At 62.7% G+C, this 26,243-nt stretch overlaps 1 protein-coding gene across 5 annotated transcripts in view; it reads right to left on the bottom strand.

Annotated features, from left to right (window-relative positions):
- PLCH2 (phospholipase C eta 2) overlaps positions 1-26,243 on the bottom strand; it is a 63,466-nt gene that overhangs the window by 29,678 nt on the left and 7,545 nt on the right. The window contains exon 1 of one of the 5 annotated variants that reach the window (XM_072819980.1): positions 4,341-4,519. The exons of 2 other annotated variants lie outside the window; for them this stretch is intronic. In XM_072819980.1, coding sequence (XP_072676081.1) covers positions 4,341-4,383 — 43 coding nt within the window. In that variant the 5' untranslated portion in view covers positions 4,384-4,519. Of the gene's footprint in view, positions 1-864; positions 991-4,340; positions 4,520-26,243 lie in introns of those variants that run through there. 2 more of the 5 variants (XM_072819981.1, XM_072819982.1) reach the window with 2 other exon arrangements.

Below are 26,243 nucleotides of genomic sequence, written 5' to 3' on the forward strand. Positions count from 1 at the left end.
GCTCAGCATGCAGTAGGCGCTCAGACTGCGCTTGGGGAGAGAAGAGGAAGGGGTCAGTGGGCTCCCTGCCACACCGGGCTCTGCGCACCCACGGGGGATCAGCCCGGCCCCTGGCCAGCGCCTCGCCGGAGGGAGGGACAGGCCCACACACATATGGCGGAGATTATTTAAACGTCTGAGAAGCAGCTCGTGCCCCCCTCCCCCTGCGCGTCTGGGCGCCTCCTCCCAACTATTTTTATTTTATCAAGGAGTATGAGTCGGCTCTCCAGGCAGGACTCCAGGGTGACTGTGCCCAGAGGTCTGCAAGAGGGGGGAAGACCCTGGGGTTGGTTGGCCAGGTGGAGAAGGCCCAGGGCTGGCCCCAGACAAGCCTGGTGGAGGGCTCAGGGCTAGGGATTGGGGCACAGCAGAGAATGGCAGTCCACAGTAGATGTGCCACCTGCCAGGACAGGCCTCTGTCCCCCAGCACCCTCCCCATTGGGCAGACGGCTCAGCCTTCCAGTAGGAGCCTGAGAACTTCGTGGACCAGCTCAGAAGGGAGGAGGACCAGGGGGGCAGACCGCTGGGACTTCACTCTGCCCCTGCAGGCTGCTTCTGGCCTAGCCCACCCTCTCCAGGCCTGTGCACTCAGACCCCAGGGAGCCCGGGAGGCAAGTGTTCCTAGAGGGTGGGAATAGGCTCGCACAGCCAGCCAAGCCCCATCCACCATGCAGACTGACCAGCCTGCAGCATCCGTCCACGAGGACCTGGGTGCTCACGCCTCTGGGCAGGGTACCACAGCAGCCTGCCCCTTACTAGCTGGTGACACAAGCTCTCGGCAGGACCCAGCCTGAGGGAAAGCCAGCAGGAACTTGAGCGTCTCACCTGATAGGTTGTGATGGGACAGAAGCATTTGTGATGGACAAGCAGTACACGGTGGCCCAGGCTCCTGCAGCAGTGAGCACAGTGGGCGAGAGAGTGTCTGGTGCCCAGCGCCTTCCCGCTGGAGAAGTCCCTTCCCATGCAGTAGGCACCACACGGTCACCAAGGCTGCTGAGCAGACCCAGGATCTTCAGCACGGTGGGGTCCCAACATCCTGCTCTCCTCTGCCTGCCCAGCTGAGCCCAGAGCCTGCTCATGCCAGCCTCACTGAGGGTCTTCCTCAGTGGAAGACCTGCCCCCTCCTGTCTTGGCAGCCCCCAGCTCAGCCACAGAGGTGGCACTAACCACAGAGGACAGCCATGCAGGGACAGGACTCTATTAATGGCCCGTCCACTGCATCCTGCCCTCATGGGTGCCCTGGTTCATATGTTCTAGGGGCTCCCATCCCAGGCCCTAGCCCTCAGCTCCCATGCACTGGCCTGGTGGAGGCTGGGAAGGGGCAGGTTGGCCATCACCACCCACCTTGGCCTGGGCTCCCTGGAGGCAGGTGCCCTGCTTTGTGGCCTTTATCTAACGGACCTACCCCCAGGGAGCCCCCAGGAGTGGCCAGAGAAGCAGAGACAGACTCACAGTGGCTCTGGGGGTGGGGGCATGTTCCTGAAAAGTCACCAGATGGAGCCGGGCCTGCCTGCTGGGAGGAGAGGAAGCTCCTGCGTGTGGAGGGAGGGGTCCCCCTGCATCGGGCGAACCAGCCCTGTCCCCACCCCACACCCACCTGGGCCTGCGCAGGAGGCCGGCGGCAGCTGGTGATGCTGGACGGCCGCCGGCACAGCGGGCACAGAGCCATGAAGCCAACAGGAAACAGAAGAAGGCTGAGCCCAAGGACTCATCCCCGGGCCCGGCCGCTCTCTCTGGCCAGGGCGGCTTCCTCGAGAGCCCTGGGGCTTCAGGAGCCTTGAGGACTGTCCAGAAACAGCTGGGCTCTCCTAAGGTCCCCTCTGCCTTGTGCAGCACCCCTCCCACTCCCCTGTGTGGGCTGGGCCAGGAGCGCCTCCCTGAGTGTCACCCTGACTTCCCCCCCTCGCATGCCCCTGGCTGACCTGGGAGGGAGCTCAGGAGGGGCCACCCACACCTGGCCCGGGGTCAGCCACACCACAACCCCTGACTGACAGGGAGCTCCCAAAGCCCAGAAGCTCAGCTGACCAGAGTTGGGGCCTGCCTGGGCCGGGACCACTTCTTGTCAATGTGAAGCCAAGACCTCCAGGAACCACTCTACCTTCTCTCCGTGTGACCATCCAGCCCCCCAGGCCCCATCCTAGGGTCTTCCAGGGCACGATGTCCCCTCCATACGGAGGCCCATCTGGGTGCTGCCCAAGAGCCAAATGAAACATCTTGTCCTGGGAAGGGTGTGTGTCCCCACCCGAGGGGCCCGCGCCCACCGGCCTTTCCCACACAGGAAGTCCGTCCAGCCGGCGGAAACCCACGTACGCTCTGTTGGAAGCAGAGTTCCAGGAAGAAGCAGGCTCTTCTGATTACTCATCCCTTCCTTGATGCCTCTGCCCCCAACAGCCCTCAAGGAGCATGGGGCTGGCCTCTGCACAGGAGAGGGCCCTCTGCATCCCCCTCACTTACACCTGCCCCAGGAGAGGGCCATGTTCCCGCAGGGCCCAGCCACTGGCTCTCCAGGAGAAGGTGCCAGGAGCATGGAAGCCATGCCATTCGCTCATTAGCTGTACAGATGGAGGGCCGGACCCAAGACTCCAGCCCATCTGCTCCGTCCTCAGCTGCACATTTGGGACTGTTCTCTCCCAGAGGGGGGAGCAGGAGGGGCGCAGCACACTCATCCCAGCAGACCGGGGCCATGCTACACATCTCCACCTCGAGGTGAGCCGAGACCCTGACCCAGACAGTGGGTGCCTGAGGGGTGAGCTCCCCTCTGCTCCTGTTGCAACTACCCTACACCCTCCTGAGACCAGGGCTCCTCCCTTGCTGGCTGCAGCCTGGGCCTTGGCAGCACCCAGTCCCTCCTGAGTTAGCAGGCAGACACCCTGACCCTGTGCTCTGACCAGCGCAGGCTGCCGATTCCACAGAGCTCTCTGCAGGCCAGGTAGGCAGGATGTGCTGGGCCAGCCTCTCCCCAGGGACCACCCGACAAGGGAACCCTGCCCCACACTGGCACGGGGGCTGTGGTCATCAAGTGGGGATGCCCACGAGTGGCACAAGAGCTCAGCCAAGCCAGGGGTGTCTGCACCACCAGCCCCATCTTCACCTGTCATGCTGTCCTCCATTCATAAAGGCATCTCAGGGAGGGAGGGTGGGTATGGAGCAGGCAGGCATTCCTGAAGACCCCGCACGGACAGGGCACCCTCTGCCCACAACCACCCTACGAAGGGACCCCACGCCGGTCCTCTCTTGCACAAGAGACCTTGTGGGTTGGTGCCTTGCCTGTGGTCACACAGCCCACCAAAGGCGCTGCCAGGGACTCCCCCTCAGTGTAGCCAGCAGGGAGGTCCCTGCTCCCACATGTGCTGCGCAGTCCCTCCCCCGTGTCCACACCAATCAGACTAAAGGCAAACTCGGTCCAAAACAACCAGGATCTGGACAGATTGTCTGAAGGCAAGCCGTACTCTCCTTGGGGTCTCAGTCCTTAATCAGGAAGTTCTTCATCTGGCTGTGGTCACTCCAACCACAGCCGTGGCCCTGGCCCCCTTCCCTCTCTGCTTCTCCCCACTCCCGGCCCCCCCCCCCCCCAGGCAAGTGCTGCCCTGGGGCAGACCTACCCCTGACCCTGAGAAGCGCTGCCCCATCTGGTCCCCGCAGGTACAGGCCCTGACGCCGCTGGGCAACCAAGATCCCTGGTGTTGGTGCTGGTGCTGGGCAGCCTCAGAGGGCTCCCGCCAGCCCTGTTGATCTCTGGGGTCTGCCCAGGATAGTGCCCGGGCCCCCAGGTCAGGACTGAGCAACAGATCTGAGCAGGAAATCCACCCTCAGCCCCACCCCCGGGGGCTCCGCAGGCAGAACCGGCTCCTCGGGGAGAGGCAGCTGTTGCCCTGTCCAGGGTGCTGACAAGGCTCAGGGCTACCACGCTGCCCAGGACAAGGGGAGCGGGAGGGGACTGGCCGGGTGAGCCCCCAGGTCCCCCAGGGCAGGATACTCCAGATCTGACCCCCCCACACTGAGGCCGTCATCCCCTGGGGGCCAGCTGGACGTTGGGGACTGGTAGCTCTGCTGGGGCAACTCCTCCCCACTGCCCATCGGGATTGTCACCACTTTTTGCAGAGATGCCAGCACAGAGGGGGGTGATGTGGGGGACAGGGGGATGTGTATGTGTTGGGGGAATGGGAATGTCCCAGAGACCCCGGGGGGAGGGGGTCGAGCTCTGCCCGGTGGGTCACCAATAGGCCGTTCAGCACCTGACCCTGGCTCCCTGCTGGGGAGATCACAGCCTCCTTCCTGGATCCCCTTCTGATCCCTCTTACCTTCGTCCCGACTGAGCCCGCCAGGGTCCCCGGGTTCCTCCATGGCCCACAGGTACCACCCCCACAGATACCAGCGTGGCCCAAGGGGGGCCGGGTGCTCTGCTGGCCCCGCGTGTCCCTGCTCCTGAGCACGGGCCCATGGCCGATCCGGAGCACCGAGTGTTCAGCCCGCCGCTGCCGGTGGGACCGCCCCTCCCGCCAGAGCCCCGCCTGCCTTAACCCTTCACGGTCCAGGTCCGCGGTGGGCAGGGGAGGCAGCGTGTGCTGGGGTGCGGTGGGGGTCTCAGCTGGCTCAGGGGCTGGGGTGGGGGTGGCGCGTGCCCGCTCCTCCAGCAGTGGCTCCAGAGGTCACGCTCAGCTACTCTGATCTCCCTCCTACCAGAGGCGGGTAGCAGCACGCTCCCCTCAAGGACAAAACATCCCCCCCATTGGCAGCCCCTTAAGACCACGGGGTCCCTCAGATCATTACACCCAGCCTCCCCCAGACCCCATGGGCTAGTTTTCTCCAAGGAGGGGCTCCCAAGAATGCTCAGTGCTTCAAGGACGGCTAGGGTGACATTTCACTGCTACCTGGTCAGGTATGTGTACAGGATGGTGACGATGGGGGTCCGGGAGCCCCTGGTGACAGCCCTGGCCACGTGGCATCCAAACCCCTCATAGGCTCCTTCTCTGCCTCCCCCCACATGTCCCTCAGTGAGGGTCCTGCAGAAGATCCTGGGGTCTGGGGTCCTGCCTGGGCCAAGGGGGAGCAGTCTAGGGGTAGGCACGTGCTGAGCGGCCCCCAACCGATCCTGATCCAGTGCCACCTGCCTCTTCCTGCGGTGTGTTCTGGTTCAACCTGCTGCATCCAGCATCTGAGAGAAATAACATCTCCCACATCAACGAAAGAGATTTTCGTCCCTCGTCCGTCCCTCGTCCCTCGGGTGCTGTTTTGAAAGCTGCCGCTTCTGCCCACAGCCGTAGGAGTGGCCCGGGGAGGTTTATGGAGATGTAGGAGACTGGGTTTGGGGTGGCAGGCAGGCAGCAGGCCAGAGGGGGAGCACCTGGGGCTACTCGGAGCTGCTGCCACCCCAGGTGTGACTGCCTCCTGCCAGGCCAGGCCCCCAGGCGTGGAGGGGAGTGAGATACAGGAATTGTCACCACCACCACCTGGATCCTCCCCAGGGCAAGCCACAGGGCTGCTGCCCAGCTCCCTTAAAGGGACAGCCATTCTCCCGTGGCTGTCACTAGCAGAACCCTAGGCTTCGGTGGACGGGGCCATTGCCGGGGCTGGGGATCTGTCCTCGTGAACTTGACACTGGGACTCTCATGTCCACATGGGTCATGTGTCCAGTGAGCACCGTCAGGGTCCCTGGGCTTGTGTCCACTGGGCTGGCACAGACCCCAAAGAGAGAAGCAGAGCCTCCATCTGGCACCAGGTGTGACGGAGGTTCTCTGCTGACTGCAGCAGGAGGGGGTCCTACAGCCGGCTGGAGCCGGGGAGGCTGAGGTAGGCTCTGTTGGGCCAAGAAGAGGGGACCAGGCCAAACAATAGCACCAGAGGTTGCCTGAGGCCAGGGAGCAAAAGAGGGAGGGGCCAGTCCAGCACCCCATGCCTAGCTCTGCAAGTGTCCTTACACAATCCCCCCTGAGAAAGGCCAGTAGCCCCAAAGCCTCAGAAATGGGGACATTGAGGCAGGGAGCAGCAGGAAGAGAGAGGAACAGAGGGGGGCACGAAGACATGGGGTCCCTGCGGGGTGCCGGCTCCCTGGGGTGGACAAAGAGAGGTTCTGGTTCAAGTTCAGGTTCTGATGAATAATCCATCGGCTCTGCCGGCCCCACCCCCGCGCAGCCTGGAGCTGACTTCCCTGGAGGGGCGGGGCGGGCGGGTGATCACCGCGGTGATTAAAAGCCGCCTGCCGCACATGTTAATTTGCAAGATTCCGATCTCCTAAATCTCCTTTCTGGGCATTTAAGCAAAATTCTGTCTTTGAGAGCATTTGGCCTGACTGGTGGTGGGTGGGGATGCACGCGCGCGTCTGGAAGAAGGGCCTGTGGGGCCCGCAGGAGTCTAATTTGTTCTTGTTTGAAGAACGGGACCGGAATACACAGATACCCTCAGGTGGGGTGGGGGTGCCTGGGGCCCTGCCTGAGCCCTTCCTCCTGGAGGGGTGCAGAGCTCGTGCTCCGTGCTCTGGAGCCCAAGTTCTGCCCTCCCAGGCCCTTCTCCTCCTGCTGGGCATACACCTCCAGCTGCCACAGCCTCCAGCTGCCACAGCCCACCACCAGCTCCCTCCCCTCCTTCTGGCCACCTGCCCGTGCCCACTCCCTGCCTGAGGCTGAAGGTTCTGCAGAGGGCTTAGCTCTGACCTGGGGTTGCAAGGGCAGGGCTTCCCTCACCTAGGGACAGAGCCCAGGCCTCTATACTCAGCACAGGGGGCCTGCCTGTCGAAGCACCCCCAGAGGACCCAGGGCACCATCCACCTCCACTCCCTGGAACGGGGTCCTCGCCGTCCAGATCTAAAACACTAGGCAGAGGCCAAGGTGAGGCTGGATCTGGCCATGAGTTCCAACTGGGTCCATCCTTTGGTTCTCAAACATCACCAGGAGAAGGCCAGACTGCACCCCAACACATGGGGTCCCAGCTAGGCCTGGGCTCCTCCTGGCGTGTGGGGACCTGCAGGACCTGTGTGCTCACATACACACGCCCAGGGCCTGGTGAGAGTGCTGCTGTGCACAACCTGTGTTGGGATGAACAAAATGGTATTTGCAAAGGAAAAAGAGGGACAGAAGACCCCTGGTGGAGACCCAGAAACAGAGGGGCAGGGACACGGGCCTAGACAGGAAGTACAACCCCCACCACTCACTGGCTGTCCCTCCCTGCCTGGCCCAAACCCCACAGCCATCCACCAGCCAATGGAAGCACTGCATCCCCTAGACTGACCACCAGGCCAGGAGGGAGGGAGGGAGGGAGGGAGGGAGAGCAAAGACCACTGGAGACAGGAGAAGGCACACGGAGAACCAGGTGTCAGGAGACCCCAGTTCCCTGTTCTGTCCGACCTCTGTGTGACCCATGAAGCCACTGCCCCTCTGGCCTTAGCTTCCCTGTCTGTAAACCAAGGGAGGGCCAGCAGTTCTGAAGGGCCTCCAGATGAGGCTCAGAGAAAGGCCTGAAGGGCAGTGAGGGGGCAAGGGGCACAGCTGGGGCCAGGCCTCAGGTACCGAAGATGCCACTGCATTGTCCCCTTTGGTGGCCACTGTATGGGGAGGGCCCAGGAGCACCGCCTTACTATCCTCAGGGCCACGGGCCCTGACCAGTGCCTGGGGAGCAGCCACTCTGCCTGACAGCCTCCCGGGACAAGAGGCTATGAGCAGTCGCCTCCTCATGAGTGGAGTAGAGCAGATCTGCAACCGCACAAACCTCCACAGGGCACCTCAGATTTTGTCTCCGGACTTCCGTCCTACATAAATCTCCAAGGAAACGCTTCTCCAGTGACCTGCTGCAGTAAGCTGCAGCCCAGCCTCAGACAGGCTGTACCATGAGTCCACCAGCACTGCGGGGCATCCTCCACTCTGCTCCTCAGAATGTCTGAGTTAGAAGGGCCCCCGGAGGCCACCGGGTCCAACCTCTTTGCTTTCAGATAGGGAAACTGAGGCACGGACATTTTGCCTGGGGCTCATAGCTAAGCAGAGGCAGAGCCAAGACCAGGACCCAGGCCCTGACCCCAGGAGTGAGTTCCAAAGGGTGCGTCTGAGAAGATGTCTGGAAAAAGCAGACCCAGGCAAGCCCCAGACCTGGACAGAAGTACAGGGTAATGGGTGAGCTGCAGACAGAACTGCAGGCCCAAAGGTCCTGGGTGGCAGGGGCTGCTGCTCAAAGCCTGGCGTCCCCACTGCCCCCAGCAGCCCCATGCCAGCCCCAGACCAGGGCATGAATCTGCTTCATGGTCCCTCAAGCCCTGCTGAGCCAGCAAACAGCTTGGAAACAGCACTAAATTCCTAGGCAGAAGAGCAGGATGCACAAGGACGACACAGCAGCAGGGCTGGATGGACGTGGTGTCCGTGGAGATAGGGGACAGCAAGGACGGCAGAGGCCCGTGGGCCAGAGGGTTGCCAGGGCAGGAGGGGAGCTGAGGCCCAGTGCTGGTGACCAGCTCCAGTCCTTGTGCAGAGCAGAATGCAGCCAGAGCCCCAGGGCCACAGATGGACCAGTGGGAGGAGGTGGGGGGACGGGATGACTCGGGCAATGACGGGGTGGGTGGCAGGGAATGGAGGACACAGACAGCCAGAGGGACGGGGGCTTCTGGAAGGCTCTGTCTGAAGGGCCACATCCACACCCTAGGTGCCTTGCCCCACGCAGACAGACCCCATTCACCCCTGCCAATGGCACCCTCAGCTGCAACATCCTGCCACTTGCCTCCCTCCTCACCCCCCACCAGGACTGAACCCCCATACCCATACCCCTACCCCCCGTCAAGATCATCAGGTCAGGGACCTGCCCCGGGCTGCCGTGGCCCCAGTGGACTGCCCTGCCTCTCTGCACCAGCCTGACCTAGATTCTGTGCCTGCGAGTGGCAGCCAGGCAGGGCCCCAGCCAGCCTGGCACTGAGACAAGAGGGCCGGATTCCAGGGCAAACAGCCGCACAGCCACCAGCCCAGCCCACCGAGGGATGCCCATTCCCACAGCTTTGGCCCACAGCAGGCTGGGCCAGCCCTCTAGGGCTTGCAATCTATGCCACATGCCTGGGTAGCCAGTCTTTGCACCTGGGGCCATTTGCAGGCCACTCTTGGCCACTTTTAATAATTAAAACCACAAAAATCCTTGAAATCAGAAGCATGAACGTGCAGATGCAAATGTATGCAAATCAGCCCCTGCCATGGGCTACCAGGCCTATAGGCCTGGGGCACATTTCTGGGCAGGGGGCGGGGGGGTGGGGAGCCCCCACTCCAGGGCCGGGCTCAGCCATCCTTCCTTGCTGGTGTTCCTCCCACCTGCCCACACCCCCAGCTGCCGGTCATCATCGTTCGTTAAGCATCTGCCATGTGTCAGGCTTGCACATGGGGCTCAGAAGGGAGCAGTGAGCAAACCAGAAGCAGCCCCCACCCTCAGGGAAAGGCAGAGGGACAGGAATGGGCCCAGCTCCATGGGGCAGCCCAGGACGGGGGTGGGCAGAAGGGGGCCCTCCCCCAACCCCACAGAGTGCTGAAACCTTCACAAAGCCCAGAAAGGACCAGGCCAGTTGCCTGCAGAGATGGAGACACAGACAGGGCCATGGAGCTGTTTCTCTGGCTGGACTCAGCACTCAGGGGTTGTGGGCATGAAGGTGGAGGCAGAGCTAGAGCGGACCAGCTAGGGTGCACGTGCAGTGAGCAGAAGAGCTCTTGGCCCAGGACGAGGCTCAGGGCACAGGGTCAGGGGAACGGCAAGGGGCTGCCGCATGCTGGCCCCCTCCCGGCCGTCAGCACCCTCCAGTCTTGCTGTGCCTAGGATGGACAGCCCTGTCACAGCACACACTCCTGAAACCATCCTCCAAGAGCTGCCCCCAGCCCCCGGGCTGCTGGCACATCTGAGGTTGTGCATGAGCTGCTGCGGGATTAGCTCCATCACTACTTTGTTCATGTAGCGTTCACCGGCACAACGGAAACATTTAAAAATCCTGGGTGGTAGCACACTCATCTCCAGCAGCAAACTGAATAAACATGTCAGACAGGCTGTGGTTAGTGCAGAATTTGTTGTTATGTCTCCCACGGGGGGAGGTGAGGTCACCCCAAGAGGCTGCGCTCATGGGACTCGTGGCACATGAACAGAGCCTGTAAACTCCAAAACCGTCCCTGTGGCACATGCTGAGCCTCCAGATGGGGGCCAGTGCCTCGGGCCTGGGAGGGGGCTTCTGGGTCTCTCTCTATGAGCCAGTGGTTCCACGGGTACCCACACACCCTGGGTGTCTTGTAATCCTGCTGCCCCACCACCAGGAGAGGCAGCCCCAATGCAAGGAGACCACCAGCCCACATTACCACATACTACAACGTCCCCAGATTAATTCACCTTTTGTGCCAGAAGAGCAATGGTTGCATAAGCACCCATATCAAAAGCTGAGACACTGGAAACACAAGAGACAGAGCAGGGAGTTAATCTTGGCCTCAAGACCAACTGTGTGGCGACCAGGTCTATGTAGGGGATGTACCTCATGGGGAACGAGTCTGTGCTAGGGGGCTCCCTGGGGATACGGCCATGCAACCCATAGCTAACCCAGTGCCCAAAGCCGTGCCAGTACACAACTTCTTGCTAGGTGTTTACAAAGTAATCTCCCCCAGATCCAGACCCAGGCAGCAGGGAGGGCCAGGCTGGAGGCAGGTGGCAGTGCCCTGGCGACACCCCTACCCAAGCCATCTTTCCTGGGATATTCAGTTGCTGACCTGCCAGCAGCAGCCACAATGAGCTTCCTTGCAAAAGCATAAGGTCTGCCCAGCCAGCTCCCCCACTCAGAGTGGGGGTCAGAGTGACTGCCCCTCTAACTGCCAAAGCACTGGGATCAGAGCCAGAGTCTGTCTTTTCTAAGACAGGAAATGCCTTGATCAGCTAGCAGGTAGGGGGCAAAGTCTCAGGGAGGCTGAAGCGGCTCAGAGCAGAGGTGTGAATACATAGTTCAGGGAGGTTAAAGGTGTGAACACACAGCTCAGGGAAACCAGGGGTGTGAACGCACAGATCAGGGAGGCCGGGGGTGTAAACACACAGCTCAGGGAGGTTAGAGGCGTAAACACATAGCTCAGGGAGGTCAGTATGTGAACACACAGCTCAGGAAGGCTAGGGGTGTGAACACACAGCTCAGGGAGGCCAGGGGTGTGAACACACAGCTCAGGAAGGCTAAGGGTGTGAACACACAGCTCAGGGAAGTCAGGAGTGTGAACACACAGCTCAGGGAGGTCAGTGTGTGAACACACAGGTCAGGAAGGCAAAGGGTGTGAATGCACAGTTCAGGGAGTCTGGGAGTGTGAACACACAGCTCAGGGAGGTTAGAGGCATAAACACATAGCTCAGGGAGGTCAGTATGTGAACACACAGCTCAGGGAGGCCAGGGGTGTGAACACACAGCTCAGGAAGGCTAAGGGTGTGAACACACAGCTCAGGGAAGTTGGGAGTGTGAACACACAGCTCAGGGAGGTCAGTGTGTGAACACACAGGTCAGGAAGGCTAAGGGTGTGAACACATGGCTCAGGGAAGTTGGGAGTGTGAACACACAGCTCAGGGAGGTCAGTGTGTGAACACACAGCTCAGGAAGGCTAAGGGTGTGAACACACAGCTCAGGGAAGTTGGGAGTGTGAACACACAGCTCAGGGAGGTCAGTGTGTGAACACACAGGTCAGGAAGGCTAAGGGTGTGAACACATGGCTCAGGGAAGCCGGAGGTGCGAACACACAGTTCAGGGAGTCTGGGGGTATGAACACACAGCTCAGGGAAGTCAGGAGTGTGAACACACAGCTCAGGGAGGCCGGGAGTGTGAACACACAGCTCAGGAAGGCTAAGGGTATGAACGCACAGTTCAAGGAGGCCAGGGGTGTGAACGCACAGCTCAGGGAGGCCGGGGGTGTGAACACATAGCTCAGGGAGGCCAGGGCCAAGAAACCTGGAAGAGACAATTTCCTTCAAGATCAAAGAGAGACATTGACATCCTACTGGACCCAGATGTGTGCCCAGCAGAGAGCAGAGGGCCCAGGGGGCCTGTTGGAGGAGGAAGGGCTACCCCAGTTCAGCACAGAGCACAGCAGCTGCCCAGGCAGTGGGCACTGACCACAGAAGGGCCATCCTGGGCATCTGTCTCCATGAGCCCCCTGCTCAGGCCCCTGAGGTCCTCAACTCCACCTGGTCATCAATCCTTGACCCTCAGGGCCTCAAGGAACACGGAGCTGGGGTGGCAACAGGTCACACTCCCTGCCCATGGTGACTGTCCTCCCGACATGCACTTCCACCCGCAGCCTGTGGCAAGTCAAGCCAGCAGCAGACACAAGCACAGGGAGCCCAGGGCACCATGTCCCTGGCCTGCCTGCCCCCTTGCTCACCCTCTGCCCCCCAACTCCCTACCTCTGGATTGCGTGGGCCCCAGCAGCCATCAAGTGCTATGCACATGAATGTTTATTTTTTTCTCTAGGGCAAAAAAAGAAAAGAAAAGAAAAGAAAGAAGAAGGGTGGCTTATCCGGAGGGTGAGTCACTGGGGATGTTCAAGCAAACAGCACTGGGAGCAGCCCCAGCACTCCCATAGGCAGGACCAGAACTGTCCCCACCCTCCCGAAGGGCAGCATGTGTGCCGGCTGGCCCTTGGGCACATCACCCTCCTGCAGCAAGGGCTCCAAGGAAAGCCGCTCCCTCAGAGGTCCTTGACCACTGTGTCCCTCTATGCCCATCCAGAGCAGGCTGCTGTCCAGCAGGCTTGGTCCCCCACCATAGCCCCAGGAGAATGGGTTTTCCCCATTGCAGCATATCTTTCTTGTCTGGGGAGCATCTGAGCCATCTCATTCATTTCAGGGTGACCAACCAGGAGAGTCAGAAGCACCAAGAGAAGCCACTGTCCCCTGGAAACCACTGGCAGAGGGTGACCCCATATCACAGCCCACGTGGCTGCTGAGGGGCACAAGCCCCCCAGACCTCTGGTCCCTTGTAGCCCCTTCGCCATGGCCAGGCAAGTCCCCAACCCCAGACCGGGCAGGAGATGCCAAGGATGGAGCCTCCAGCCTGGGAGAGGCTACCCTGGGAGAGCCCTGAGTGCCCCAAACTCCAGACGACCCTGGATAAGGACTGGCCAGCATCATGACCATCGAGAAAGGATGGAAAAGCCACTGTGGCCAGTCACGGACACTGGGACTGGAGAGGCCAGGCCCAGGGGTTCTGGAGACAGCTTCCCACTCCTTAAGAAAGGGGCCAGTGTCCCAGGCTGGACAAACAGGACCTACACCAGAGGCCGAGAGAAGGGGCCGCCCACCGGGCCATGTCCCATTGTGGGAGCAAGTCTGGCCCAGGGGCTTCAAGAAGACCAAGCCACCCCAGTGCCCTTGTGGGTCTCCAGGAGCAGTGCCCAGTGGGGATGGCTGAGTCACCATCTGGGTCTTTTTAAGGCACAGCTGAGTGCAGGGGGGCAATTTAGGTCTTTCTGACAAGACAGGAGAGTGTGTGGCAGAGAACACAAGGTCAGAGCCCAGCACAGAGCCACGTGCCCACTGAGCAATGCCCTCCAGATCCCACAAGGTGGGGGTGCAGCCACAGACAGAGGGATTTGGGCCGGACAGGGACAAGGTGACACGTGGTGGGGTGTGCAGTAGACCCCCACTCACTGGCCTGGGGGTGGTCTTCCCTTACTATATGACTGGGGTGGCATGTCCATGAGAGGGCTGCAACCCTTCGAGGGATTTCCTCGGATGGGGGACCTGGGGAGCACCCGGCGGGGGTGGTGAGTGCAGACAGTAGCATGTGCTGGGGGTCTGGGGAAACTGTCTGACGTGGGCTCTGGTTCTGGTTCTGGACCAACTCCAGCCAGGAGCCCCGGGGGTACGGGCAGGGAGGCCCCCCGAGTCCCAGCATCCCCACACAGCTATTCCTGCTCTCCTGGCACCCATCTGTGTGTCTGCTCCCTGAGAGCACCCCACAGCCACGAACACTGCCAGGGGCCTTGCTTGACACCCCAGCCCCCAGCTCAAGCCTGCAGCCCTTCACAGGGCACCTGCTGTGAACAGGGCCTGCGGCCATCTGCACCCAAGGGTGAGGGGCAGGCAGCGTGGGGCAGCCCTTGGGGGATGCCCCCACCTCACTCTGGGCCACTTCCCAAACTGCAGCAAGTACCCCCCGACACCTCAGCCCCATGATCCCCCGGGCGGTGGTGCATTTCCTTGCAGACGCAGAATATAATAATTCCCAATAATGCCAAGCCCAAAATAACCCCACAATGCGCCGCGTGCAGAGCTCCTTCAGAATGTAACTGAGTCAAGCACAGCTGCAGAGTCGCTTTAAAAATACACAAAATGCACAAACACAGACACAAACCCAACCACGAGGACGCCCGCCTCCGCCCGCTGTGCCACCACAGGTAGGGGGTAAAGGTAGGGGCACGATGGGGAGGGGCCTGCCCTCCACCCCGGGGGAATGAGGGGAGGCCCTGAGTGGCATGTGGGGTGGAGGGGCGACGGGCTCCCCAAACGTGCTCTCACACCTGCAGGCCCTGCCTCTGGCATGTCCCCTGGGAGGGGGAGACCATCTGCCACTCCAGCGCACCCCAACTCTGCCCCCAAGACCCTCCAGTCCTCTCCAACTGGACTCCAGCATGCCCCAACCCTGCCCTCAAGGCCCCCCAGCCCTCCCCAACTGGTAGGCCTGGGAGGACTCACCTCTGCAGAAAAGCAGGGCTGCCTAGGCCTCTCCCCACACTGCCCTGAGCCCCCTCTTGGGGCCCCTAGCCCCTGCCCACGCTCCCATGCTCCCCATCCATGCTGGGAATGGCAGATGGACCACCACATTGTGCAGACCTGCCCGAAAAAGGCAAATATGAGCCTATCGCGTGGCCGGTCCTCCACACCCACCAGGCCCAGACCATCCCTGGCACCCACTCTGGGCAGGTGGACAGAGTGTCTAGTGGGTCGGCCATTATCCAGTTCCAGGTGCCTAGCAGCCTTGGCCGGCACACCAGAGGGGCCCCAGGAATGGGCTGGCTCTCCGAACCCCACAGCACCAGAGAAACATGGTCCAGTGGCTCTTTCCTCTGCAGAGGCCGACTGGGCCCTAGGCGCAGCTAGAATCCCACTGGCATCCATGTGCTGCTCCTCCCTGCACTCGGGAGCCTCACCCTGAAGAACTCCCGGGGCCCTACTGGGCCCTACCCCCCAAGATACTGGTCAGGAAGGCTGGGGGCCGCGTCAGGCCGCCCCGTTCCAGTAAAGGGGCTGGACCCTCACCGGGCATTGCTGGTCTAGGCCCACAGAACCGAGGTCATGGTTTCAGCCAACCAGCCTCCACTGCATGACCCCTCCCCTTGCAGTCCACCCACCCTGTCACACCGCCCCCCCCCCCACACACCACAGCATGCCAGGCTGGAGGGGGCGCTGAAGGGGGCGCTGGATGGGTGAGGGTGACAAGGACGGGTCACAGAAAGAGCACGCTCAGATGGGCCGCCCAGGCCCTCAGGACACAGCTCTGCCCAGAGGAGCACAGACTGGCCTTGTTCCAGGGAGCTGAACCCCTGCCCATCCCTCTCTCACCCCCAACTTATCAAGGCATAGAGAGGCCAGGAGTACCCCACCCTTCGTGGCCTGCTGGCCGAGGCAGGCTTGGGAGCCGCTGCGGTCAATGCCCCCGCAGCCCGAAGAGAGCAGGCCACGGCCCCAGGAACCGGCTCTGGTGGTCCCGGGATCTGCCTCTGCGGTGGGTGGTCTGCGGACAGCTGCACAGAGGGCAGGGGGACTCAGCGCCGCCCAGGCCCAGGAGGGCTCCCCAGGGGAGCTGGCCTGGGCAGCCCGGACCCCCTGCCCATAGCCAGCGGGGCACGGGCTTGTTGCTGAGTCAGGAGGTGTCTGGTCCTCAGGCTCCCAAAGGGTGTCCCTCGCCTCCCGCACCCCACCTGAGGGAGGAAGGGCTTTCCCATCAGGCTGTACCCTGACGTGGGCACAGTCCCAGGGACAGTGGGAGCCACCACAACCTGTGGCGCCGGGACATATGGGGACACGCCGGGGACACAGAGACAGCTCCACCCCACCCCTGGGCTAGAGGACCCCGGTGCGTGGCAGTGGCACGGGGACGCGGAATGTGGATGTGGGATGTGGCTGTGCACAGAGTAGATGGAGGGTGGTGTACAGATTGGAGGGGCAAGGGCTGCGGGCTGGAGGGCCTGGCCCGGGGCCCATGGGTGGGGTCCTGTGAGCCATCCGCTTCTCAGCACTGAGACGGAAGGGGGAGGCCAGACCCCTACACCAGGATGAACGAGCCCAGGGCCTCCACGACGACACCTGCCATGAGGGGCCAGAACCAGGGAGTGTCTGCTCTGTGCACAGGTGCTCCTGGGTAACCAGAAAGCAGAGGGGGTCGCCCACTCCACTGCCCACCAGCCCCAGGACTGGGCAGGTCAGCACCCCCAGCCTCGACATCCTCATACATAAAATGGAGCAACAACAGAACCAAGTACCAACCCTGGGAGGGCTGGAAACAACACACAGAGGGGGGCTCCCAAGACCAGGCTGACCAATGGCCAGGCCCCTGCAAGGGAGGCTCACAGCTGTCCCTGATCAGGGAGCCCTAGCCAGGCCACTCTCCCCACTGCCTGAGAACGACATGGGCACCTGCCCAGGCCCACGTGCTCTCCTCAGCAGACAAGGGCAGATGCATGACCTCGAAGCTCTTAGGAGGGGGTGGATGCTGCCCCAGCCTCCTGCTGCTAAGGGTGGCAGCTCTCAAGCCCTGGGGTGGGCCAAGGGCCACAGCAAGGGGTCCCTGGCCTTCCAAGCAGCCCTCCCCTCCCCCGGCTCACACTCAGCCAGCAGCTGCTGCCTTCGCGCCACTGTGGAACCCTCCTGCCAGCTCTTCCCCTGCAGGCCAGGCTGGGTGGAGGGGCCCATGGGGGTACCCCAGCCAGACACTCCCTGGGGAACTTCAGGTTTGCCCCCTGAAGGCCAGCGCCCATGTCCGGCACCCAGGGCTGCCACCCCCCACCCCCCAGCTCTCTCCCTCTGTATATCTGGGTGGACAGGGTCACTGCCCTGGCTCTGTGGGGCCAAATGGAGTGACTGGACCCTGCAGGTGCCCCCTTCCGATAAGGGGCACTGCAGGGGTCAGGCAGGGTGCCTGGGCAGAGGTCTGCCTCCCATTGGCTGGAGGCAGAACACAAATGCTACTTTGCAGGTTGGCATTTCTGAAGGATGACAAAGATCCTGGGGCTTTTTTGTGTGAAAAGACACTTGGGCCTCAGCACCTCCCTGCCATCGGGCCTGACTCTTTCTTTCCTGTCAGGGCTGCCGGCAAGCAGGGCACAGAGCTGGGGGTGCAGACCATGCTGCGTTCAGGCCTGTGGCACAGAGGGTCACCTCTGGCCTGGCTTTCCCCTGCCCACCCCTCCACTGCCCCCTGGGGAAGGGACTGACCATAGTTACTGGAGGACACTCTCTGCTCCCCAGGGCACCTGATCCTTTCAGAGCCATGCAGTGTCAGGGCAGTCCTCTGCACAGGGCCTGCCGGTGTCAGACCCACAGGGCTGCCAACCTCAGTGCAAAAATATGGGGACTGGGGCCTTGGAGCCAGTCCCCCAGGTAGGGGGAGGCCTCCTGGGAGGCATGTGTCCCCCATCCAGCCCCCAGAGTCAGGGCCTCCCGAGATCCATCCAGATTATCCATGTTCTCCGTGACAGCTTCTGACTGTCACTGCAAGTGGCATCCCTCGATGACAGGACCCAAAAGAGCCAGAGAAGCCCACTGGGGCTGGGGCACCAGCGAGCAACCATGCAGCTCTGGGCTCCAAGCCTCAAGGTCTGGACCCCCGTCCCGGCCTCAACTCAGAGGCAGTAGGACCTGGGGAGTCTGGTGGTGTCCTGGCCTTCCCCTCAGTACATGGGGCCCACTGCTGGTCCCCCACCCTGGGCTGTCCTAAATTGTACCCAAGTCCTGCTTCCAGAGGGCCAATCAAGGGGAACCATCTTCCCAGGGTTCATCTTCCCAGAGCTAGTAAGAAGCCCCAGCCTCGGATTAGCAATCACCCCTGGCATGTCCCCTGAATTTCCCTTGGGGATGAGGGCCTGGGGCTCAGAGAGGCCACTGTCTGGCTAGGAACCTACAGCTCAGGGAGTGTCAGGGCCGGGGTCTGAAGCAGGCCGCGGCCCCATACCTGACCTCTAGTGGGTCCTGCCTGCTCAGCCCAGGGGTCCCAGGTGGGGGGAACTGAGTGAGGGTGGAAGGCAGCACCCTTTCTATTCTCTGGAGGTTGCAGGACACATCCCAGAGGGTCCACGTCTTTACTATGCTCGGGGGTGGGGAGCAGTCAGAGGCTCTGAGAAAGTGCGGCATTTCGTGATTAGTGAAGGAGGGGCCCAGAGGGCCACCATCCTGTGCTGGAAGGGCCACCACTGAAGGAAGTGGGAACCAGGCCATACCACTGCCCTGGCCTCTCACCCTCGCTCCTGGGGAGCTGGGGAGGGCCAGCAGCAGTGGCCACCACTAGCAGCTGGCCAGGGCTCTGCACGCAGCCCCTTGTCCGCTGCCCACAGCTCACTACTATTAGCCCATCTCACAGGTGAAAACGTTCAGACCAAGTCTTCTGGCCAAGGCCACACAGGGGCTGGTGGCAGAGCTGGGAGCCAACCCAAGTCTGCCCACTCTGGGTGTCCTCCCAGCCCTGGCCCTGCCCTGGGCAGGCCCTGGGCTTCACTTCCAGCGAAAGCTAGCCTGCGATGCACAGCCCCCCAGGGCCCTGATCTCCTTGCCACCCACCCTAGCACCTGAGATTCCTCTAGAGTGGCTCTCAGGCTGGAGCATCCTCGGGAGCCCAGCCCGTTTAAAAGGCTCATTTCTATGGAAATGCCCCCGCCTGCCTTGAGGCTGTGTTTTCATGCTCACGGGTAACACCTAAAGCCCACACAGCTCGGGGGCTGCTCAGGCCCAGGGGTGCCTCAGCAGAGCAGCTCTCTGGTGCCCCTGGGGGCTGTCAGGTCCACCCCGGTACAGAGATGCACTCGAGACCCCAGGCAGCAGGCCACTGCCCAAGGGCCCTCGCCTCACCAGCAAAATAGCCAGCTTTGACGAAAGGGGCACTTGGGAGACCCCACCCCTTGGGTGGCCATGATCAGTGGCCGGCAGGATCCAGGAGCAGCCATTCACTGAAGGAGGGCCTCCACATCCCCAGAGGCTGGGACCTCGGGGCCCCCTCCCTACCATCCCCAGGAGCCTCTGGAGCGCATGCCCTGCCCAGGAGAGCCTGGGGCGGTGGGGACCCAGCAGGCAGCATCTCTGCTCACTCAGCTGGACTTCAGCCTGTGGGGCTCAGGGGTGTGAGATGTGGCCCCCGCCTCTGGCTCGCAGGCGTGGGCAGGGCTATGGTGGGTGCACAGCACAGCTGTTACAGAGGGCTGCGTGGTGGCCTCCAAGACACATATCCACATCCCACAACTTATGCAGAAGATGATCTCTGCAGGTGTGATCCAGCTAAGTACCTTGAGATGAGCTCGTCCCGGATCGCCCCAGGTAGGTCCTCCATCCAATGATAATTGTCTTTGTGAGAAGGGGAAGAACACACAGAGGGACAGGACCACATGCAGACAGAGGCAGAGATTGGAGGGAGGCCGCCGGGGGCTGGAACAGGTAGGAGCGACCCTTGCTTAGAGCCTCTGGAGAGAGCACAGCCCTGAACACCTGTCCCTGAGGCTCCAGCGATAGAGGTTTGTGCTCTTCAGCTGTGGCAGCACAGGGCACTAGGCGGCCCTTCCACACTGGTCTGGAGGAGCAGCTCACTTGGGGTTCAGGGAGAATGCAGCCTTCCTGATAAGGTGGGTGCCTCGGCCAGATCCACCTGTCTGGGGGCCACCCAGACAAGGTCCACAGTGGCCTTGGGGCCCCAAGGCCTCCAACACTGGCAGGGGGCTACATGCTTTGCATGAATGATTCAATGAGAAGCCCAAGCTCTCTGGAGGAGGACTAAGGGACCTCTGGTTAGGTGACACAGCCCGTAAGGGGACCAGGAGAAGTGGCACTGGGGGGAGCAGGTGCCTAGCAGGGGTCAGAGGCTCCCCGGGCTCTTCCTGTGACATTTCAGAGACTGCCCCCCGCCCCCCACACCTCCCTGCCCTTCTGCCTCCCAGGATCGGCAGCTCAGGCCCATGCTGTTCCTGGTGTCCCCATAATGCTCCTCACACTGGCCCAGCTGCCAAGGCCCATTGGCTGGTGGGAGGGGCACCCCTCTGAGTATGGCAAAGTCTTAGGATGAGAAGTGGGGGGCCCAATACGCCAGCCAGCTCACTCCTTCCCTGGGGCAGCCTGAGGCCTCCTGTCTTGTGATTGTGTGTATACACATGTGTGTGTCAGTGCCAGGGTACACACATGGGTGCGGGGTTGGGGGAGGTGATGAAGGGGGTGCTGGCCCCACAGGACACAGGCGAGTGGAGTCCCCCGGGGCCTTCCCACTCAGACGCAGCTCTCCAGGCACAGCCTGCTTGCCTGTGCCAGCCCCACCTTCCTGGCGCCTCCCGCCCACCGGGGTCTGATGCACATCAGGAGCTGAGGACAGGTGAGGAGCCTGCTCTGCTCTGTGGGGGTGGAGACCCCAGAATCAGTGCCCTGGAGGCTGCTGGGAGCACAGAGGGGGTGGAAAGAAGAGGAGCTAGGCGGGACTGGGGTGGGCACTCTCCCTAGACCCCTGGGCTGGGGGGGACACACAGGCACCCACAGGCTGAGGCCTCCGTGCCTGACTCAGCCCTGGGAGCCCTGGAGCCCCTGTTGGCCCCAGATCCCCTCTCCACAGCCCAGGCTGGCCAGCTCTCTGATGGGCTAGGTGACCAAGCAGCCTCCTCTGTCCCCTGCACCGGGCAGGTAGAAGGGACAAAGCTCCATTCCTGGCTGGCTGACTGCTGCCGCTGGAGACAGCTCCCAGGAGCCCTTGCTCCCTGTGCCGTGCTTGTTATACAACAGACCTAAGAATAATCTAGAGGGCGGGCAGTGCAGGGGGGACTAGCCATCCTGCCTCCAGGGACCCCTCAAGCTGGGGATGGGGATGGGGCCAATGACACAGGGGTCCTGCTTCTGCCCAGGGCCCAAGGCCATCTGGAGGCCCGAGGGGCACCCTGGTTTGCACCCACCCCTGGCACCTGGGAAACCAGGTCACACATAGAGTCCTGGCTTCCAGGGGTTGGCCTGGCAGTTGGAAGAGGCAGGCAGAGCCCCAAGTCCAGGGCCATCTGCACCCAGTGGTCCTTGGGGTCCAAAGGCCTGACGGGGCCTGCAATGGAAGCTGGATTTCCCAGGGGTGTGATCCCAAACTTCCAAGGGCTGCCCCTCCCCAGCACACAGGGCCTGGGGGATTCAATGGGCACGAATGCAGAAGAGGGAGGGGAAGGTGGCCTAGCAGTGAAGGAGCGCCCACTGGAGCTCAACCCTGGCCCTGCCCCACACCGGAGCAGGTGGCAGGCAGCCTGTGGGTCTATGGGCCAGACTCCCTGCCTTCCGGGGAGCAGGCGGCTGGCATGACAGTCACCCACTAATGAAGTAGCCCTATTAGGTGCAGTGTAACAGAATACGTACAAATGGGCCCATAGCTCTTCATCTACTGCAGACATTAAAAATTAAAATCCAATTACAACTCCTGTTGTCAGACCTGGCTCCTGCCACTTACAACAATCCATGGGGCGGGGAGTGGGGGGGATTATGTAACCTGAACTCTCAGCTTCAGGGAGTGAGGGCCTAGGCAGGACCAGGCCACCTGCCCCCACCAGGAGGGTCTACAGGGCGTCACGGGCCCCTCAGGTACCCCTAGAATTCCACAGGACCAGCCGAGGAAGTCCCTGGCTGATCACCCTCATCGTCCATGGGCTCCCAACCGTTCCCCAACTGCAGCCCCCTCTGTTCTGCTGGTGGCTGGATGATATGCAGGACCCTAGCAGACCCCACTTCCATGCTCACTTCAAAGCTGGGGTGGGCCAGGGTCCAAGCTGTAAGGGCCACCAGACCCCTCTCTGGGAAGCCCCAGGCACAGACGGCACTGCCCAGCACATGCTCACACTGAGTCCCACTCCCCCCAAGAAGTGTCAGCTCTCATGCCCCCCAAGGGTGGGAGCAGAGTCACAGCCTGTGGCCAGACACCGACCAGGACTGGGCCACCAAGATGTTCAGCCTTGGGGGAGGGGGCTGGAGGACCCTTCAGTCACACAGCAGTACACACCCCACCTGCCACATACTTCCCTCCTTTCCGGAACCCCCGGACCTTCTCCTCGGGGCCATGCAGACGACATGGTCATGGGTGAAGTTCAGAGGGAATGGAACTGAAGGGGAAGGCTGGGGGCTGCCAAACCCATCTCTTCTGCTCCCCCAGGCAGGAGCTGCCGTCGGGTCCTGGGGCACATGGGCCGGCTCCCATCCCTGCTTCTGACCTGCCTCCCAGGCCAGGTGCCTGCACTCCCCTCCATGGCTACAGCCCTCTGATTGAATCTTTGGGCTCAAAGGACCCCAGCAGGACCCAAATGGGCTCCTCAGGACAGAAATATTTCAACGCCATGGCCCAGGTGCCCGGAGAGCTGAGCATCACCTTCTGGAGATCAGGGCGGAGAGCACAGAAAGGACAGACAGTGCAGTTCCATGGATGAGGGGTGGGGAAAGCCACGGGAGTTAGGCCACACTGATTAGGAAGTCAGTGGTCATTCTCTCTGCCTCAAGGGCCACTGGACAGGATAGGCATAGAGGAGGGGCAGGGAGGCCTCCTGTGCCCCTAGCATCTTCCCTCCGGCGGCTCCAGAAGTGTCCACCTCCCCTAAGGGCTGCCCCAGAGCTCTCCCAGCAGGCCCTCAACTCCAGAAAGCACTGGTACCCAGCACCAGCACCCTCCGGACAGCCTGGGTAGGGCCACCCCAGAGCCTGGCTGGGTCTCCTGCCAGTGCCGTCTGGGCCAGAGCAGCACCTGCAGCCAAGCAGCTGGGTTCAGTCCAAGGGTTGCTGCATTCCCACCCAGCTCCTCGCCACAGACCCAAAGGAGGGCCGGGCTCCGGCTGCACCATGCACATCCAGGGAGGGGACAGGGTACCCTATCTGGGCTCAGCATAGGGTCGCGGGGGTTCCATCCTCAACCAGGGGAGGAAAGTTCGCAGGGGGAGCCCCAGATGTCCCCGCGCGAACCTGCGGCCCCGAGAGCGCCCGGGAGCCCTCACCTGCCGGCAGCGATCCCGCACCCACACCCCCCGCCGCCCCCGCACGATCCCCTCCCTCGGCCCCGGTCCCGGTCCCGCACTGGACCTCGGAGGCCGAGCGCCCCGCCGCGGGGCGGAAGCAGCCTCTCCGCGCCGGCCCGCCCCGCCCCGAGCAGCGGCGCCCCCGCGCGTCCACCGAGCCCCAGCCCCGGGCGCAGCACCGGCAGCGGCGCGGCACCTACTGTGCTTCCGCGGGGCGGCTCCCGCGTCCATTGTCTCGGCGGCGGCGGCGGGGGCGGCGGCGGGGGCGGCGCGGTCAGCGGCGGGCGGGGGGCTGGAGCCGGGGCCGGGGCCGGGGCAGCATCGCCCCGCAGCTGGGCGGCCCGCAGCGGGCTGTGCGCGCTGACACTGCGCCCCGTGGAGGCGCCGCGCGCGGAGAGCGCTGTCACTCGTGCCGCCCGCACCACACCCCCTGCCCGCCCCGAGCGCGGAGGGGGCCGGGGGCGCGGGCTGCGCGGCGGCCGCAGGGTGAGGGGCGCTGGGTGCAGGGCGGGGCGGGGCGGGGCGCGGAGAGCGGGGTCCAGCCGGCGCACAGTGGGTCCCCAGCTCTCCCCGCGGAGATGCGGAGGTGCGCTCGGCCGTCGCTCCCCTGCCTCCCCCTCCACGCCCCTCTGAGGCCCGGGCGGTGGGACTGCGGGGGTGGGGGGCGCCGGGGACCGCTTCCCCACCCAAGGGCTGGGCGCTTTGGTGCAGCAAGAAGGGGGTGTTTGCCCGGCTTCACCCCTCCCCCAAGAGGGAAGGTGGCAAGTGCAGAAAGCCGCACAAGTGTCCAGATCTGGTGGGGTGAGGGATGCCTCCCCCACCAGGCACCAGACCCCCCAGAGTTCCGCAGGGTGGGGGAGGGGTGCTGACCAGGGCTCTCCTGGAACTGGGACCTCCCTGCTGGAGAGAGGACCAAGGGCCGCTGCCTCCCCTCCCCAAACTGGCCTCCTACAAGGAGGCCACAGCCTCAGCTTCTGCTCCCCTCACACTGCTGGAGGGCTCCCAAAGCAGCCACAGAGACAAGCCCTGAGCCCTTGGGGACCCTCCCTCCCAGGACGCCCCCACCAGACCAGGCTTCTTGGGAGCACCCTCTCTGCCCCACCTCCCACCCTCTTCTGCAGCGGACAGTGGTGGAGGACAGGGGTGCAAGACAGATCCACAGAACATGTCCGGCTGGGCAACAGCTTCCAGAAAGGCCAAGACTCCCAGCAGCTGGCCCTGGTGCAGCCGTAACAGTAGATGGGACGCAGGCTCCTATGCCAGCTCCCCCCAGACCAGGACTAGCTTCAGCCCAACCCCTCCTTCTCTGGGCCTGTTTCTCCAGGTGGAAGACCTCCTGGTTCCTCAGGTTCTCTGCACACCCTGCCCCCAGCACAGCCCCCCGCCAGGGGCCCAGTGCCCAGGATAAGGCACGGCCACTGCTCCTTTGTCCCCTCCCCACCCGTGCCTGCCCAGGACCTTGAGAGGCGTGAGAGGGCAAAAGCACACATCAGATGGACAAGTGACAGAGCCTCTAGGACATGCTCGGGAACCTGCAGGAACCACCCCAGACCAGGAAGGGTCTCTTTCTTGGGGCCTCATGGCGTTTGGGGATCATACCCGTGGGTACCCTCACTCCTCAGCTTGAGAGATATCCCAGCAGGGGCCTGGGGGCTTCTTTCTGCGCTGGGCTCATCCCCAGGCCCTCCAAGGCTTCCCTCAGAATGGCAGCCCCAGGCGCCCCTGCCATCCCCCACCTGGCTGAGAGTCCCCAGGGCTGGGGGCAGGCCAGAGTAGTTAACACCTCCAACCATGCCCACCTGCACCCCTTTTCCCTGGCGGCGTGGGGCTCAGCTGGGGAAGGAGGTGGCTGTCCAGGGGCACAGAGACACCAGTCCTGGGGGTGGGGCTGCCTGAGCTCAGCAGCACCCCAGCAGGCCATGGGGGTGTGGCCCCAGGAGGAGGGTGCATGTGCCCAGAGAACCCAGGGACAGACAGATGATGAGAACAGAGAAACCTGGACTCCTCCTGCTCAGAACAAAACTGGGGTGCAGATCGGAAACCAGGAAAGAAACCTGCCTTCTGAGCCACAGACTGCAAACATGGTGAGGAAGGGAGGGTGTCCAGGCAGGCGGGGTCCAGGGCCTCTGGGAGAGGGTGTCTGGTGTGTGCATCTGCCCACCGTGACCGCTAGGTCCTCTGTCTACCCATTGCCCACTCCCAGAGCCCTCCGTCACCCCCACTGAGGACTGCCCTGGCCGCTCTTCCTTTTCCACATCTCCCAGACCCACTCTGGCCTCCAGCCTCCCCCAGGCCCACCCCACCAGGCTGTTTCTGGCTTCCAACCCTCAAGAACCCCAATCTCCTGTCCTGCAAGATCAGACCCTTGAGCCTGACACCCAGGGGAACCCCTGCCTTGCTTTCCAGGGCCTGGAGCAAGGCACCTCCTCCAGGAAGCCTTCCCTGCTCACCTTGTCCCTCACGTCACCCTCTCTGAGACTACAGCATCCACAGTCTGAGCCAGAGAACTTCACATGCAATGTCACAAGGGCCTTGCCCTTGTTGTGGATCTTGCTGCCCAGGAAAATCATGAGGTCCCTGAGGGCAGGTGTTTCAGACAGGGCGTGGCCATAGAGGTAGAGGAATGTGAGGGGACCCAAGACAACACTGAGGAGTAGGATCGGGGCTACAGGACATGGAGTGCTATTTGCTCAGACTAGAGGCTGTGGGGAGATCTGGGGCAGAGCCATCCAAGCCAATTGGTTTGAGAGGTTCAGGCCAGGCAGGCCTAGGTGAGCCAGGGGAGCAGTGAGCTGGGCACCGTGAATGGGGTGGCCCCCGTGGGAGAGGACCTGCTAGCATGGCTGGGAGCAGGGCTGCCTGGCCAATGCTTGTCTACGCTGGTGCTGGCTGTAAAGAAAGCCCCAGAAGACCCTTCTGTCCCACGGGCCAGGTCTGGGCTCGCTCTTCCCTCCCTGACTGCTCTGGGCAGAGGGCCTGAGCCAGCACATGTTGAGTGCCGGCTGTATGCCAGCCCAAGGGGGCCGCCCTGCCCTCAGG

Source organism: Canis lupus, chromosome 3 (assembly GCF_048164855.1).
Source record: "Canis lupus baileyi chromosome 3, mCanLup2.hap1, whole genome shotgun sequence".
Taxonomy (NCBI): Eukaryota; Metazoa; Chordata; class Mammalia; order Carnivora; family Canidae; genus Canis; species Canis lupus.